Source organism: Gopherus evgoodei, chromosome 5, assembly GCF_007399415.2.
Source record: "Gopherus evgoodei ecotype Sinaloan lineage chromosome 5, rGopEvg1_v1.p, whole genome shotgun sequence".
NCBI lineage: Eukaryota > Metazoa > Chordata > Testudines > Testudinidae > Gopherus > Gopherus evgoodei.
In genome coordinates, this window is record NC_044326.1 from 7576268 (window position 1) to 7594792 (window position 18525).

Genomic DNA, 18525 nt, shown 5'->3' on the forward strand with positions numbered 1-18525 from the left:
ACAGGATGACATTCAGGAAAGGAATGGTTACGCTGAATAAAATGGAAAACATTCTGACATGGAGATCTCTTACTCATGAAATATTCTCCTAAGGGAAGTGGCAGAAGCTGCATTGCATTTGATTCCTTCACATACCGCACAGTCAACCTATGGAACGTATTATATTGCCTGGGCTTATACACAGGGCTTGCTAACTATAGAAACTTCGAACTATAGAATGTAAGAATGTTTAACTTATTTGTGTGTACGTTTACCTGCTTTAACCTTATAAATATCTCTCATTTCTCTTTCTCAGCCAATAAATGTTTAGCTAGTTTACTATAGGAATGGCTAGAAGCATTGTCTTTGGCTTGAGATCTACAGTGCAAGGGGGTAAGTGACTGGTCCTTTGGGACTGGGAGTAACCTGAATATTATTGTGGTTTTTGGTGTAACCTTAGGACCATCCACCACAAAGGCAACACAGGTCCGCGTACCCAAAGAGGGCTGTCTGTGACTGCATGCTGAGGCTGTCATGCTGCCTAAGGAGTTCACACTTGATGCTGGGTTGGTGAAACCAAAGCAGAGCTTGGCACAACCAATTTGGGGTTTGTGCCCTGCTGCTTCATGGTCTGCCCTGAGATTGGGACGCGTGCCGTGAGCCTCCCTGGACGGGCGGACAGGAGCCAGGCCAAGAACAGCCAAAGGTTCCCGCCAGCGACAAAGGATGCTAAGGGGGGATCGCCACCCGGAGCAGGGCATTGGGAAAGTCAAGGAAAGCGGGTCGGGAACCAGCCTAGGAGACACCTAGGGAAGAGGGAGACCCACCAGAACCCCATTACAGCTGGTGTCCAGGCCAGCCTCTGCCATGGCCCCACCCACCCCCCGCCTGGGGCAGGCCTGGGGCCGTCCAGGCTGTGGGGCCCCTGATGCTGCCCAGCCTCATGGCTGCCCTGGACAGCTGTCACTGAGGTGGGTTCCATTGCAGGCAGCACCTTAGCCACCCCCTGCCCGCCGCGCCATTGGAACAGGCACCGAAAGGGCCACCCCTCATTTGGGGCCCTCCCCCCACACTTCCGGAATCGGAGGCGGAACGTACCAAGCCTCCTCACTCGCCCGCCCCCGCGAGCTGAGTCGCTGTGGAACCGGCCGCGGCGGCGTTCGGGAAGGAGGGGCGTGGCCAGGCCGCCGGGCGGGGGGGGGCAGTCACGTGGGAAGATGGACCCGGTGCTGTACGTGTTGGCCGCAGCGCTGCTCGCCGCCCTCATCGTCTTTGCCAGCCGGTTCCGGGGCCAGGCGCAGGCAGGTAAGGGGGGGGGAGTTCTCCCCCCGGTCCGCCCCTCGGGGGGGCCTGTCCTCACCTCGGCCTGGCTCTCAGCGCGCGGGGGCGGGGCAAGCTTGTTACCTGGGGGGGCTGAGAGGAGCTGGGAGCCGCCCCGCCACATGCCTGGGGGCAGCCAGACCCCTGGGGGAACAGGGGCCCGTGGGGGGGCAGACAGGAGGGAGCAGCCAGACCCCTGGGGGAACAGGGGCCCGTGGGGGGGCAGACAGGAGGGAGCAGCCAGGCCCCTGAGGGGAACAGGTGCCTGTGGGGGAGGATGGGGGGCCTGCCCCCGCTGGGGGCAGTTAGACCCCTGGGGGGAACAGGGGCCCGTGGGGGGGCAGACAGGAGGGAGCAGCCAGACCCCTGAGAGGAACAGGTGCCTGTGGGGGAGGATGAGGTGCCTGCCCCACCTGGGGGCAGCCAGACCCGCTGGCTCACTGATTGGGGGTGGGGGAACCGGGGGTGGTAGAGACCTGGGGCATTAGAGGGGAAGTTGAGGCAGGCCAGCGGTCAGGTCTCCATGAGGACGATGTAGTGTGGTGTTTCCACAGCCTGCTGCGCTGTGACACTGTTGTGGGGGTGCGTTGCCTGGCACCTGCTTTATATCAACCACGGTGATCAGTGAAACGTGACTTTTTTTAATTTTGCGGGGACAGCATTAGTGCTTCACTTCTTCGCTCTCCATTTTATTAGCATCTTTGGTATTGCAATAGCAACTGCAGGCCGTGCTTGGGAATCAGGGCCCTGGTGCTGTACACATGCACAGAACGAAGCCGGTTCCTGCCTCGAAGAGGTTATAGTCATAGTAACTGCTGACTGTTTTCTGCAACAATATGCAAAGAAAAAAATCCTGGCTGGTCTTCTGCTATCAGGCTGAATGTATTGATTGAAATTGACTCTTGAGGGCATTTCTGCTGCCCCATCTGTTAGGAATATAACTTTTCCCATGGCAGACACATTTACTGATCAGTTTCCTCAAATACCCTGCTTTAGCTGTTGATCATACTGGATGCTCCAGATCCTGAAGAAAGCAGAATCTGTTTTCCCCCGGTGAAGCACTTGGGCCCCAATGGTGAAATGCTCTTTGAGGGGATTCCTCATGCCCTGGACTGTGAGATTTGGTTATATGTGGAGTAGGGCGATTCCTCAGACTGTGTTAGAAAGCAGTTCTCACCCCAGGTCCTCTCCTAGGAGATCTTGTGAACACAACTTAGAAAGTCTATAAAGAGGGCAGAGTTCAAAGCCTTAAGTCTGGTTTACATTAGAAAATTAGGGTTGGCCAAACTGACTCAATCAGGGATGTGAAAAATCCTCCTCTGAGTGGTGTAGTAGAGCCAACTAGTGTAGCAACATTAGGTGGACAGAATTCTTCCATCGTTCTAGCTACCACCTCTCAGGGATGGGGGTTACCTACTCCGATGGGAGAAATGCTCCCATCAGCATAGGCAGTGTCTACAGTGAAGGGTTGTAATGGCACAGCTGTGCCACTGTAGCACTGCAAACATAGACAGGCCCTTAAGGTTTAAACACACACACACAGAGCTTTTGGCCTTGTCTATAGCAGGAAGTTTTCACAAAAATTTCCCACTTTTGCTACCGCCAGGTCAACTTGATTGGTGATAGCATCAGGGAAGATGATATGCTGGTAGCTAGCAGTGTTTTAGGCACCGTGTTATGCAGCCCTGCTCTGAGAAGGGGTTTGGTGACACAGCGCCTTAAAATGGTGTTGGCTGCCTGTGGATGCAATAGTGTATAACTGCTGCTGCAGTTTCCTTGCAGCCCAAATGTCATTAGCAAAAGCCAAATGGAGCCATAAACTGTCCAGATCATAATTAAGAAACCTCTCCCTTCACTTTTAAAATGCACTGAAGACTCAAGTTGAGGTCTGTGCTAGAGACTTTTGCCGGGATAATAATGTTAGTTAAGGTGTGTAAGTGACATTTTTCTGTCAACAAAAGCACTAGTATAGAGGTAGTTACACCAGCATAAAAGTGCTTTGGCTGGTATAGCTTATGTCACTTGCCAAACTAGTATAAGCTATTCCAGCAAAAGCACTTTTTTGCTGGCATAAACTCTATCCACAACAGAAGGGTTTGCTGGTATGGCCGTACCTTTTCTAGTGTAGACCTGGCCTTAGCGTTTCTTCCACAGCAGCTCAGGACCTTGCTGATACCTAAGGCAGAGCAGGCAGCTGCCTTGTCCCTACCTTAGATGTTGACACATTGGTAACTTTTGTGGGAGAAATACCACTTCCTGAACTCAAGACTTACAAGCCAGGGTGAAGCAAGAACTGTGTTTTGTCTCAGTTTTTGGTGGGGGGAGAGGAAGAAGGAACAACTTCCTTACATTGAAGCCCAAGCATCTATTTATTAATGATCTGGGATCCCAAATAGCCTTTCTTTAAAATTCATTTTGTTTCAAATCAGTTTATATTCAGAATGTTTTAATTGTGTTGAAGCTTTTTTTAGTGATGTTTTGTGACACCACCTGACTTGTCTTTGTCCTCAAACAGAAATGTTTTATTATTTAACTATTTATATTGATTCTGTAGCCTCAAAGCACTTTACAGAATTGCAAACCTTGGGCTTGATCCTGGCGTCCTTGCACACCAAAAGGTGGTTTTCAAAACCACTGGGACTCCCATGCATTTGATGGCAGGATGCAGTCTTCCACAGGGGTCACTTCACTGCACTCTCTTCTCCGGTAGAAGGCAGCAGCTGTTACAATTATGTTAGTAATTCTACATCCTGCTCTGAAAGGTGCTTTAGGCCAGGCATCTTCAGCATGGGGGCTTGCAAATAGGTTTAGGGGGTTGTGATAACCTCACAAGGGGAGTTCTGTATGTCTGAATAGAGGTCCCCAAACTTCTCTGATGTGATGAGAGGTCACAGTAAGGAAGAGGTTGAGAACTGCTGTTTTAGACAAGTGTGTAGTGAGAACAGGTGCTCAGTGTCACAGTTTCAAGGTAACTGCATCGATATTTCTTACTCTGTGGGTGCCCTTTGTGCGCTTAAAGGTTTCCAGCACCCAGCCATCACCTCTCATGGATGGAGATCTGTCTCTCACTTCCTTGTGAGCAGGGGTTTTACTGCTGCACAGCTCCCTGATCTACACTGTACTAACCCCAGCAAGCCAATCTGCCATCACCTCTGCTTTGCTTTCTCTCCAGGGTATTGCCTGCATTCACAAGTTACCACACAGCTCTTTCTAAGCAAGCATGTTTATTCATAAGTAAGGCTAAGGCTTAGTCATGCGCATTTTTAGTAAAAGTCATGGACAGGTCACGGACAATAAACACAAATTCTTGGCCCTGTGACGTGTCTATGACTTGTACTATATACCCCTGACTAAATCTTTGGTGTTCTGGGGGGCTCTGGGGGTGCAGCTGCTACTCTGGAGGAGGGGCTCTGAGGCACCCACGGTGCTGGGGGTGGGTGGGGGTGGCTCCGGGCTGCCCACTGCTGCTCAGGGTGGGGACTCTGGGATGCCCACTGATTCTGGGGGGAGGCTCTGGAGCACGCGCTGGTGCTCGGGAGAGGGAGGATGGCACAGGACCACCGCTGCTGGCAGAGGACGGCCCCAGGATGGCTGCGCTGCTGCTGGTGAGAGGCGGCTCAGGACTGTCGTGTTACGAAAGGGGGGGGGCAGTGCGGCTGCCCGAGATGCTCAGGTGACCCCGGGGTCAACCACACCTGCCAGCTGCAGAAGTCACGGAATCCCAGAAAGTCATGGAATCAGTGACCTCTATGAGAGACTCTCGGCCTTATTCATAAGGGAAAAACGTTACAGTGACTGTATATAAAAACTATAAAAGAACCTACATACATGCTCGAAAGGTCACTCCCACCCCACACCCCTGCTCCAACATAGATGATGTCAAGTCCTTCAAATCCCACAAATGGGTTTTCCCTGTGGTTACAAGTTCTCATCAATCTTTAGATCAGGCACCAGATTGAAGGCCCTGTCAGTTTAAGATCAGGCTGTTTATCTAGATGTTCGGTTTGTTTTTTTCTTTTCAGTGGTCTCTGAAGAATCCAGTTTAAAGCAGACTATGCACTTTCCCAGGAGGTGGTACCTCTCGGGAGGTGTTATAACCTGAATGATTTGCCTACTCACCCCTTTCTGTTCACACTTCCCGCAAGAGCTGTGATAACCCTCCTCCCATGGAATGTGTACAGCCCCTAGCCCAGAACGATCCATGCACTTAATGCAATATGGTCTCCCAAAGACTTTGCAGAAAGCTGCCCATCTGTCACAGTCAGGACCTTGACTTTGTGTCTCCTTGAAAGAGCAGTGCCTGCAGCAGCACAGTTTTATCCTGCTGGGACACTAGTGCAGTCCCACTGAGAATAAAGAGTGCTGCCTATTTATGAAAACCAGAAATTACCCTATATCACTTTCTAATGTTTGGAAAATTGAAGCTTGGGAGTAGGGGACCAAAGATCTCTTCTGGACTATATCATTCTATCCATCAGAGATGACAGACCGCGAGAAGCATCCTGCGGATTTGCAGGATTTTTTTTTAAAAGGCATGAAAATTATGGGATATGGATGGCATTATAGGATGACGACAGTTTCATGATGGGAACTTGTCTCGTAGCTTCCAGAATTCCCTACGTGACTCATTTCTACCCCACAACACATTGGGCAAGTCTCCCAAAAGGCTTTGCACTGGAGAATGGCTTATGGCACGCTGGGATACCTATCTACCCATGATACACCACACCTGGCATTGACACACACACTCCTGGTGAGTACACACAGTGCCAGCACAAGGAGCCAAGTATGCGCATGAATGAGCAATTTACTATCTGCGGCGACTCTATGCTGACATAACTGGTGTTAGACGATGTGTAGTGCACACATGGCCTTGTTCTGTATGCCAAGACTGCTATGCAGTGTCGTACACGACATTGGTAAAACTGTGTGTGCAACGTATGTATGGCTTTTTTTAATGGTACGCCTTCGGCCATGCTCATTTGTGCTACTAGCTCCTTGGATGTCACAAGCTGAATAAGTTTGTGGATAGCGGAGAGAGGGTCTTGCAGGAAGTGGTGTGGGAATGGCTTATTTGAAACGTATTCGTAAGGCGGTTGCTACAGTAGTGCTTATCTCTATGCAAATATATAAATAAAAGCAGTTGATGGTGCTTTTTCGTCTGAGTCAGTACAAAGCTAGTGACCCAGGATACCAGTAGCGCAGTGTTGCAAAATTGTCACAAAAATCTGCCAGCCCAGGCACAATGTTGACATGCTGACTTACCATGCTATTAAAGATGATGATGTTATATGAGGAGAGACCATATTTTACATGCTGATCAAAAAAATAAAAATTCTTTGCTGTGGGCAAGTAACATTGTGTAAAGTTGTGTTAGGGAGCACTCTTGGAGGTATCTTATTTGAAATTAGATGTAAAACTGCCACTATAAGCGTTTTGGGACATGAAAGAACCGGTGGCACTCTGGGAATGGGCGCCAGGGAATGGATCACTTGATGATTCCGTTCTGTTCATTCCTTCTGTGGAACGGGCATTGGCCACTGTCAGAAGACAGGATACTGGGCTAGATGGACTTTAGTCCTACCCAGTATGGCCATTCTTATGTTGAATAACATTAGAACCCCAATGCCTTTGCTAAATTCCAGTTTGGAAAACTGTTCTGCTTTCACTGGGTGGTTTGTATTCTTCTTTCCGCGTTTAGCTTCGTATAGTGTTGCTTTGCATGTTATTTGCTGTGGAGCCAGGTGAAGTGAACACTTCTGGTTTTAAATGGCTTTAGGCTCTTTCCGGGTTTCTTGTCTTGCCCCATTCCGCTGGTGGGTTTCAAAATCCCAAATGAAGCTGATCTTGCCGCCCACACATAGGGAAATCCAGTTTCCTGCTGAACCGAGGTGTCTGCTGGATGTGGAAACACTGAGTCATAAAACTGGAAAAATTGGATAAAATTAAACATGCACAACCACGGTATCTCAGTTTTCCTGTTCTGCTTTTTCATTTCTTTGTTTGGTGTTGTCCTTTAATTGAGGCAGGTTGTAATGTATTATTATATTTTGCTCAGGGTTTATAGTGTGCTCTGTTCTGAACAAAGCTGGGATTGAGAAGTCCCCATCTAAATAGACAAGCAATACGGGTCAGTGATTCTGGGCATTAGTTTCCAGCTTTTGGGGGTTTTTTTAAATATACTAAATACTGCTTTTTTTGCTGGATTAACACTGATAGATTTGGGGACTAGCCATGTGATTTGAGTCAAAGTGATGCGGTCACTCGGTTCACACATTTGTCCTTGTGAGGGCTGAGAGACGGGTTTGAAATGAACACACACTTTATACATAGATTTATTTCTCATGAAATGTGTAACGGTCCCTGCTTCTCAGGAATTGTGTTCTGGGTATTTTTTTTTTTTTTATTACACAAAATAAATGAGCACTAGAATTTCCCAACTGATGCGCTATGTGGGGATGTCTTTAAAATTTGACAGGCATGTTGAATCCGTTTAGATTAAAGGATACCAAGCCTTGAAGGGTGAAATGTTTTTTAAGAGGCTAAGAAATACCATATATGTGTTTAGTATAGGGCCTCCATATGCACTGTATCCCAAAACACTTCTCGGAGTTTTTTATAATAGCTACAAAGTGCCATAATAAATATGTGTGGTATACCGTATCTCATTGAATTATTTTATAGCTCTCAGAAGCATGCTAGGCATGTCACAGAAGATAAGACACATTCCCTACCCTAATGAGCTTACTCTCAAAATTTTAGACATGATACAATAAACGAGGGTGCCAAACAGAAGGCGATGAATGGGTGAAAAGGAAGAGGGTTACTATCTGAACATATGGTAGTGACTTCCTCAAGGATTTTGTAGTGAATATTATTCTCCTATGGTGGCACCACAATAGAAGTGAGTTTTTAGTATGGGTTTTACAGAGGGGGGTGTAGTAACATGGCAGAGCAGTGTGTGGAGGGCACTCTGAGCTCAATCCTGCAAGCTGCTGGCCACACTGACCCCAAGCCAACCAAGAACTTATGCACATGCTTAATTTAAGCATGTGAGTGGTCCCCTCACGTGCTTAAAGTTAAGACTTCAGTGAGACCATTCTCATGCCAAAGTGAACCATGTTCTTAAGTGCTTTGCTGGCTCAGGTCCAGAGTGCTCCATGCCTTTCAGGATTGAGTCCGCCATACGTAGGTGGCAGCATGTAGAAAGACATGGAAACACTTAGGGACAAGTGGATGAAGCAGGTCATGAAGGGTGGCATTGCTGGAGCAGCAGAGGGGGTGGGATGGGATGAGATGTGTGTCTGGATGTGTAGGTGGGGTGAAATTATGTAGGTGACAGAAGTATAAATTTGATGCTGTGAATGCTTGACAAATCAGCCAACAGGCCAATAGTCAGGGGACAGGAAGGTTGTGGGGAGACTGGAGAAAGCTGCATCACTCTGTTACAGACTCTTCATCTGTGATTTGTAACCTTTATGAGTAGATAGGTGAACTCAAGCGTGGTTGTATGTATCCTTGAAATATGATATAGGTAGCTTGTACCTCTTGCTAATTTTGATCCACCAGCACCCACTTCCATACTTGTCTATTCTGAGGATCACAGAATCATAGAATATCAGGGTTGGAAGGGACCTCAGGAGGTCATCTAGTCCAACCCCCTGCTCAAAGCAGGACCAGTTCCCAACGAAATCATCCCAGCCAGGGCTTTGTCAAGCCTGACCTTAAAAACCTCTGAGGAAGGAGATTCCACCACCTCCCTAGGTAACACATTCACCGCCCTCCTAGTGAAAAAGTTTTTCCTAATATCCAACCTAAACCTCCCCTGCTGCAACTTGAAACCATTACTCCTTGTTCTGTCATCTGGTACCACTGAGAACAGTTTAGATCCATCCTCTTTGGAACCCCCTTTCAGGTAGTTGAAAGCAGCTATCAGATCCCCCCTCGTTCTTCTCTTCTGCAGACTAAACAGTGCCAGTTCCCTCAGCCTCTCTTCATAAGTCATGTGCTCCAGCCCCCTAATCATTTTTGTTGCCCTCCACTGGACTCTTTCCAATTTTTCCACATCCTTCTTGTAATGTGAGGCCCAGAACTGGCCACAGTACTCCAGATGAGGCCTCACCAATGCCAAATAGAGGGGAATGGTCATGTCCCTCGATCTGCTGGCCATGCCCCTGCTTATACAGCCACAAATGCCATTAGCCTCCTCGGCAATAAGGGCACACTGTCGACTCATATCCAGCTTCTTGTCCACTGTAACCCCTATGTCCTTTTCTGCAGAACTGCTTCCTAGCCATTCGGTCCCTAGTCTGTAACAGTGAATGAGATTCTTCCGTCCTAAGTGCAGGATTCTGCACTTGTCCTTGTTGAATTTCATCAGGTTTCTTTTGGCCCAAACCTCTGATTTGTCTAGGTCCCTCTGTATCCTGTCCCTACCCTCAAGCGTATCTACCACTCCTCTCAGGTTAGTGTCATCTGCAAACTTGTTGAGAGTGCAGTCCACACCTTCCTCCAGATCATTAATGAAGATATTGAACAAAAATGGTCCCAGGACCGACCTTTGGGGTGCTCCACTTGAAACCGGCTGCCAGCTAGGCATGGAGCCCTTGATCACTACCCGTTGAGCCCAACGATCTAGCCAACTTTCTCTCCACCTTACAGTCCATTCATCCAGCCCATACTACTTTAACTTACTAGCAAGAATATTGTGGGAGGCCGTATCTCAAGCTTTGCTAAAGTCAAGGAATAACAAATCCGCTGCTTTCCCGTCATCCACAGACCCAGTTATCTCCTCCTAGAAGGCACTTAGGTTAGTCAGGCGTGACTTGCCCTTGGTGAATCCATGCTGACTGTTCCTGATCACTTTCCTCTCCTCTAAGTGTTTCAGAATTGATTCCTTGAGGACCTGCTCCATGATTTTTCAAGGGACTGAGGTGAGGCTGACTGACCTGTAGTTCCCCAGATCCTCCTCCTTCCCTTTTTTTAAAGATGAGCACTGCATTAGCCTTTTCCCAGTCATCCGGGACCTCCCCCGATCACCATAAGTTTTCAGAGATAATGGCCAGTGGCTCCTCAATCACATCTGCCAATTCTTGTAGCACCCTCGGATGAAGTGAATCTGGCCCCATGGACTTATGCTCGTCCACTTTTTCTAAATAGTCCCGAACCACTTCTTTCTCCACAGAGGGCTGGTCACCTCCTCCCCATACTGTGCTGCCCAGTGCAGCAATCTGGGAGCTGACCTTCTCTGTGAAGACAGAGGCAAGAAGAGCATTGAGTACATTAGCTTTTTCCATATCCTCTGTCATAGGTTGCCTGCCTCGTTCAGTAAGGGGCCCACACTTTCCTTGGCTTTTTTCTTGTTGCTAACATACCTGAAGAAACCCTTCTTGTTGTTCTTAACATCTCTTGCTAGCTGCAACTCCAAGTGTGATTTGCCTTTCCTGATTTCACTCCTGTTCACCTGAGCAATATTTTTATACTCCTCCCTGGTCATTTGTCCAATCTTCCACTTTTGTAAGCTACTTTTTTGCATTTAAGATCAGCAAGGATTTCACTGTTAAGCCAAGCTGGTCGCCTGACATATTTACTATTCTGTCTATGCATCGGGATGGTTTTTTCCTGCAACCTCAATAAGATTCTTTAAAATACAGCCAGCTCTCCTGGACTCCTTTCCCCCTCATGTTATTCTCCCAGGGGATCCTGCCCATCAGTTCCCTGAGGGAGTCAAAGTCTGCTTTTCTGAAGTCCAGGGTCCGTATTCTGCTGCTCTCCTTTCTTCCTTGTGTCAGGATCCTGAACTCGACCATCTCATGGTCACTGCCTCCCAGGTTCCCATCCACTTTTGCTTCCCCTACTAATTCTTCCTGGTTTGTGAGCAGCAGGTCTAGTAATTTCTGCTAGTTGCCGGAAGAAAGCCTCGTCCAACTCATCCCCCTGGTCTGGTGGTCTATAGCAGACTCCCACCACAACATCACCCTTGTTGCTCACACTTCTAAACTTTAATTCAGAGATTCTCAGGTGTTTCTGCAGTTTCATACCAGAGCTCTGAGCAGTCATACTGCTCTTACATACAATGCAACTCCCCCACCTTTTCTGCCCTGTCTGTCCTTCCTGAACAGTTTATATCCATCCATGACTGTACTCCAGTCATGTGAGTTATCCCACCAAGTCTCTGTTGTTCAAATCACATCACAGTTCCTTGACTGTGCCAGGACTTCCAATTTTCCCTACTTATTTCCCAGGCTTCTTGCATTTGTGTATAGGTACTTCATATAACTTGCTGATTTTCCTGCTTTCTCAGTCTGAGACAGGATTCCTCCCCTCTTGCACTCTCCTGCTCGTGCTTCCTCCCAGTATCCCATTTCCTCTCTTACCTCAGGGCTTTGGTCTCCTTCCCCTGGTGAGTTTAAAGCTCTCCTCACTAGGTTAGCCAGCCTGCTTGCAAAGATGCTGTTCCCTCTCTTCGTTAGGTGGAACCCGTCTCTGCCTAGCACTCCTCTTTCTTGGAACACCATCCCATGGTCGAAGATTCCAAAGCCTTCTCTCCGACACCACCTGCGTAGCCATTCGTTGACTTCCACAATTCGACGGTCTCTACCCAGGTCTTTTCCCTGCACAGGGAGGATGAACGAGAACACCACTTGCACCTCAAACTCCTTTATTCTTCTTCCCAGAGCCACGTAGTCTGCAGTGATCCACTCAAGGGCATTCTTGGCAGTATCATTGGTGCCCACGTGGAGAAGCAGGAAGGGGTAGCGATCCAAGGGCTTGATGAGTCTTGGCAGTCTCTCCATCACATCGTGAATCCTAGCTCCTGGCAAGCAGCAGACCTCTCCGTTTTCTCAGTCGAGGTGGCAGATAGATGACTCAGTCCCCCTGAGGAAGGAGTTCCTGACCACCACCATCCACCTCCTTCTCTTGGGCGCGGTGGTTGTGGAACTCCCATCCTTAAGACAGTGCATCTCACATCTTCCAATCGGTGGAGTCTCCTTCTGCTCCCTTCCCGTAGATGCATCTAGTCCACTCTCTGCATTAGTACCTGCGGAGAGAACATGAAAATGGTTGCTCACCTGTATCTCCATTGCTGATACATGGACTCCCCTCTTTCTTCTTCTGGAGGTCACATGCTGCCAAATTTCTTCACCGTCCCTCTGTCCCCTCTGCTCAGCCTGCTCCGATTCTTCAAAGCGTTGTGCCCGTAGAAGCATATCCTGACGTCTCTCCAGGAAATCTTCATTTTCTCTTATGCAACGCAGGGTCGATACTTGTTTCTCCAGAACTCGAACCTTCTCTTCCAATATAGAGACCAGCTTGCACTTTGTACCAACAAATTCGCTTCTGTCCTGTGGAAGAAACACAAACATGGCACAACCTGTGCAGGTTACAACAGCTTAACGCTCACCTTCCATAATTTCTTCCTTCTAAGAGCTTCCCTAGCTGATGCAGCAACTCGCAGAAGCCCGCAAGATGAAACTGCACTGAAGTCAGCATGGGAAAATGAGGCAACACTGCATGCACAGATTGTGATCTGTAGTTCTTATTTGTCAACAAGAGTTTTCCAAGTGTATCAGAAGTGAAAAATACACACGTTTGCAGGTTTTAACAGGCCAGATGACGTCAGGTCTGAATAGCTGAAGTGCAAAAACAACCAAAAAGACCTGAATCATCTGAGAAGAAGAAAAACACTTTTGGGTCCCACATTCTGCTTATCAGATGCGAGGAGAAAATACTATATATTTTTTTAAAAATCATTTATAGGGCTGAAAAATGGAAATTCAGCACAAAGTGTCCTTTTTGGGGGGGTAAATTCCAAGAGCCATGGGCCCATGATAGAATGACAGAGCCACCTCATCTAGAGCTAGTTCATGGTCACAACAGTATTTGAAGTGCCTGTCCATAGACACTACTTATGCCATCTTCCACTCTATTAACAGTAGTGCCTAGAGACCACAATCAACATTGGAGGGGCATTGTGTTAGGCACCCCCTCACTCACAAGGAGACTGTCCCTGCCCCTAAGAGACTAGCGTCTAAATAAACAAGACAGATAAGAATCATCCCTGTTTTACTGTTGGGGTACTGAGACCCAGAAGGCCAGTTTTTTAAAGGCACTTAGGGCCCTGGTCCTCCAAGGTATTCTGACTCCTAACTTGCACTGATTTCATTTGATTTCAATGGACCTTAGGTGCCTAAATACCTAAAGGTGCAGAGAGGTGTTTGGTGGGAGCAATGGGAGCCTTAGGTGCTTTTGAAAATTCCGCTGGGCACCCAAGTGCCTTTAAAAATCAAACCCAGCAAGTTTAAGGGTGGGGTTTTCCAAATGCTCGGTGTTTGCCTACCTCCTGCATAGATTAATCATGTTGATTTAGATATAATTTGCCTATTGTTGTTTCTGATCCTTTTCTCCCTACCTCTGCCTGATTGTCAGATCCTTGGGCCACCCTTCTTGACTGTCGGGGAAGAGCCAGCATGTAGTAGGTGCTACCATACAGAAACATCATCATTATAAGGGGGCAGCGGGAAGGAATGGCATTCTCTCTGTGTGAAAGATACCTGATCTAAACATTGCAAACCATTCCACCTGCTAGTGTATCTCTAATTGCCGGCCAGCTAGCTCCTTTCACTCTTGCGATGGGATGACTGCAACAGATCAATATTAAACCTCTGATTTAAAATGTTCCCCTTTTTTCAGCTGACGAGGAACACCGGCGAAATGTGGCAGCCGTGGTGGCGAGGCCTCAGCCTCACACTGATGAGCGGGGAGAAGGGATGCCCAGACGCCGAAGGAACATGGGCAGCAGGATGCTGGCCCAGAGGAGAGCACAACAGGCAGAAGATGGGATGGAAGGTAACTTCTGATTCAGCTCCGCTTTTAAAAATGGATCGGGCTAGCAAATGATCTTGGTTTGGGTTAAGTATGAGGTAAGGGTCCCAGAATGTCCTGTCCAGCTGTACAGACTGGAGACCACATAGCCCGAAACTGACCTGACTTAGTGTCTTAATAATCTGAAGGTAAATTTACACACAGCTTCCTTCAGTGTGTTAGATCTAGGGTGACCAGACGTCCCAATATTTGGGTGGTCATCCTGCATCCCTACCGATCTTGGGTCGGGACGCAATTTGTCCTGATATTTCGCTCCACCGGCAGCACTGGGTTTTTTTGCTCTGCTGGCAGGCCCACCGCACCCCAATGTCCTGATATTTTCTTCTTCTCATCTGGTCACCTAATATCACTAGAGATCATTTGCCCATCACTGAAATGCAGCTGCTTGTGATGGATTGTGGCAGCCGTTCTGTGCCAGCAATGCAACGCTGTTTCTGGGAGGAGGATGAAGAATACTGGGTTTTTTTTCCCCCCTCAGTTTGAAACTACAAGGGGAAATCAACAGAAAGGCAGAACATAGGTAACCAGGTTAGAATGTGACCACTTTCACGGGGGCTAACAGCTCGACCCTATGAAAAGTGCAAAGAAATCTTAGGGTACAGACAGAATTGGTACCTTGCTGTTTATACCCTGCCTCAGCAGCAGAAAGCATTGGTTTAGTGCTGTCTTAGGGGAAAGAACACCACCTACTAAATCACCAATTCCACTTCCTGCAGCATCTGGGTTCTCCTTGGTGGGCTCAGATCCAAATACTGATCAGAGCAGACCCTGCTAACTTGAGATTGTGTCAGATTGGAACACTGTGAGGTGTGGTTGTAGGTCAGTGTGGACACAGAGTCCTGTAATTTTGTTTTGCATCTTGAGTTAGTAACCACGTTATCTTGGTGTGGTTATGGTCAGGAAAGTACCTATAAGTAACATCTTTTTATTCCCTGTAAATGCTGTTTGCTGACTTTTCTAGCCAAACTACCTTTTTGTCACTCATACCCATTAGCTCTGCAGAGCCAGTACAGCTGTGAGTGAACGAGTTGGATGCTTCTCCGGCTTGCAACATGAACAGCATTGTTTGCTGAGTTATGAACCAAAAGGACACTACTGGTGTCGAAGCAGCAAAGAATCCTGTGGCACCTTATAGACTAACAGACGTTTTGGAGCATGAGCTTTCGTGGGTGAATACCCACTTCCTCAGATGCATGTAATGGAAATATCCAGGGGCAGGTATATATATGTGTGCTAGCAAGCAAGCTAGAGATAACGAGGTCAGTTCAATCAGGGAGGATGAGGCCCTGTTCTAGCAGTTGAGGTGTGAAAACCAAGAGAGGAGAAACTGGTTCTGTAATTGGCAAGCCATTCACAGTCTTTGTTCAATCCTGAGCTGGTGGTGTCAAATTTGCAGATGAACTGAAGCTCAGCAGTTTCTCTTTGAAGTCTGGTCCTGAAGTTTTTTTGCTGCAGGATGGGCACCTTAAGGTCTGCTATAGTGTGGCCAGGGAGGTTGAAGTGCTCTCCTACAGGTTTTTGTATATTGCCATTCCTAATGTCTGATTTGTGTCCATTTATCCTTTTCCGTAAAGACTGTCCAGTTTGGCCAATGTACATAGCAGAGGGGCATTGCTGGCATATAATGGCGTATATTACATTGGTGGATGTGCAGGTGAATGAACCAGTGATGGTGTGGCTGATCTGGTTAGGTCCTGTGATGGTGTCGCTGGTGTAGATATGTGGGCAGAGTTGGCATCGAGGTTTGTTGCATGGATTGGTTCCTGAGCTAGAGTTATTATGGTGTGGTGTGCAGTTACTGGTGAGAATATGTTTCAGGTTGGCAGGTTGTCTGTGGGCAAGGATTGGCCTGCCACCCAAGGCCTGTGAAAGTGTGGGATCATTGTCCAGGATGGGTTGTAGATCCTTGATGATGCGTTGGAGGGGTTTTAGCTGGGGGCTGTATGTGATGGCCAGTGGAGTCCTGTTGGTTTCTCTCTTGGGTTTGTCTTGCAGTAGGAGGCTTCTGGGTACACGTCTGGCTCTGTTGATCTGTTTCCTTATTTCCTCATGCGGGTATTGTAGTTTTGAGAATGCTTGGTGGAGATTTTGTAGGTGTTGGTCTCTGTCTGAGGGGTTAGAGCAGATGCGGTTGTACCTCAGTGCTTGGCTGTAGACAATGGATCGTGTGATGTGCCCGGAATGGAAGCTGGAGGCATGAAGGTAGGCATAGCGGTCGGTGGGTTTTCGATATAGCGTGGTGTTAATGTGACCATCACTTATTTGCACCGTGGTGTCAAGAAAGTGGACCTCCCGTGTAGATTGGCCAGACTAACACGACTACCCTCTGATACTTGACACCATGCAAGGCACTGCATTTAGCCGTATGGAATGGAAATCCATCAACCTCATGAAGAAACTTGCACAAATACAGACAGATATCATCTTCCTTTCCAAATGCAAACGGATGGACATCATACCAAATGGACTAAAGGTAAAAAATCCACTGCTATCTACATACTACACAGACCACAGTGAGAGATTATGTCATACTCTATCAAAAAAAACTGAGGAACCACCTGATCAGCATCCTATACAGCAAACAGGAAAACATCAAAAAAGAGCTCTCCAACCTGGAGACTCTCATTAATAACCAAACTTCTATACAAACGGACTTCACTAGAATAAGACAGGAGATCTACATTACTCACTTCACCTCTCTTCAAAGGAAAAAGGACTGTAAGCTGTCTAAACTCCTACCTGCCACATGGGGCCACAACAGTGGTACCCCTAACCCACCCAGCAATATCGTCAATCTATCCAACTACACACTCAGCCCAGAAGAAAAGTCTGTCCTATCTCGGGGACTCTCTTTCTGCCCTGCCACACCCACCAACATGATACAGTTCTGTGGCGATCTGGAAGCCTACTTTCGCCGTCTCCGACTCAAAGAATACTTCCAGGACAACACTGAACAGTGCACTGATACACGGGTGCCCTCCCACCAACAGCACAAGAAAAAGAACTCCACATGGACTCCTCCTGAGGGTCGCAATGACAGCCTGGACCTATACATTGAATGCTTCCGCCGGCGTGCACAGGCAGAAATCGTGGAACAACAACATCGCTTGCCTCACAACCTAAGTCGTGCAGAACGCAATGCCATCCACAGCCTCAGAAACCACCCTGACATTATCATCAAAGAGGCTGATAAAGGAGGTGCCGTTGTCGTCATGAACAGGTCTGACTATCAAAAGGAGGCAGCCAGACAACTCTCCAATACCAAATTCTACAGGCCACTTCCCTCAGATCCCACTGAGGAATACACTAAGAAACTACAGCATCTACGCAGGACACTCCCTACACTAACACCAGAAGAAATCAACATACCCCTAGAGCCCCGACCAGGGTTATTCTATCTACTACCCAAGATCCACAAACCCGGAAATCCTGGACGCCCCATCATCTCGGGCATTGGCACTCTCACTGAAGGACTGTCTGGATATATGGACTCTCTACTCAGACCCTATGCCACCAGCACTCCCAGCTATCTCCGCGACACCACTGATTTCCTGAGGAAACTACAATGCATTGGTGACCTCCCAGAAAACACCATCCTAGCCACCATGGATGTAGAGGCTCTCTACACAAACATCCCACACACAGATGGAATACAAGCTGTCAGGAACACTATCCCTGATGATGCCACAGCACAACTGGCTGCTGAGCTCTGTGCCTTTATACTTACACACAACTATTTCAAATTTGATGACAATATATATCTCCAGATCAGTGGCACTGCTATGGGCACCCGCATGGCCCCACAATATGCCAATATCTTCATGGCCGACCTGGAACAACGCTTCCTCAGCTCTCGTCCACTCACGCCCCCTCTCTATCTACACTACATTGATGACATCTTCATCATCTGGACCCATGGGAAGGAGACTCTGGAAAAATTCCACCATGATTTCAACAGCTTCCACCCCACCATCAACCTCAGCCTGGACCAATCTACACGGGAGGTCCACTTTCTTGACACCACGGTGCAAATAAGTGATGGTCACATTAACACCACGCTATATCGAAAACCCACCGACCGCTATGCCTACCTTCATGCCTCCAGCTTCCATTCCGGGCACATCACACGATCCATTGTCTACAGCCAAGCACTGAGGTACAACCGCATCTGCTCTAACCCCTCAGACAGAGACCAACACCTACAAAATCTCCACCAAGCATTCTCAAAACTACAATACCCGCATGAGGAAATAAGGAAACAGATCAACAGAGCCAGACGTGTACCCAGAAGCCTCCTACTGCAAGACAAACCCAAGAGAGAAACCAACAGGACTCCACTGG

General features: G+C 47.9%; 1 protein-coding gene across 1 annotated transcript in view; it reads left to right on the forward strand.

Moving 5' to 3' along the window:
• Positions 1-1141: 1141 nt before the first annotated feature.
• DDRGK1 (DDRGK domain containing 1) overlaps positions 1142-18525 on the forward strand; it is a 55404-nt gene continuing 38020 nt past the window's right edge. The window contains exons 1-2 of the mRNA XM_030563269.1: positions 1142-1284; positions 13993-14148. Coding sequence (XP_030419129.1) covers positions 1197-1284; positions 13993-14148 — 244 coding nt within the window. The 5' untranslated portion in view covers positions 1142-1196. The remainder of the gene's footprint in view (positions 1285-13992; positions 14149-18525) is intronic.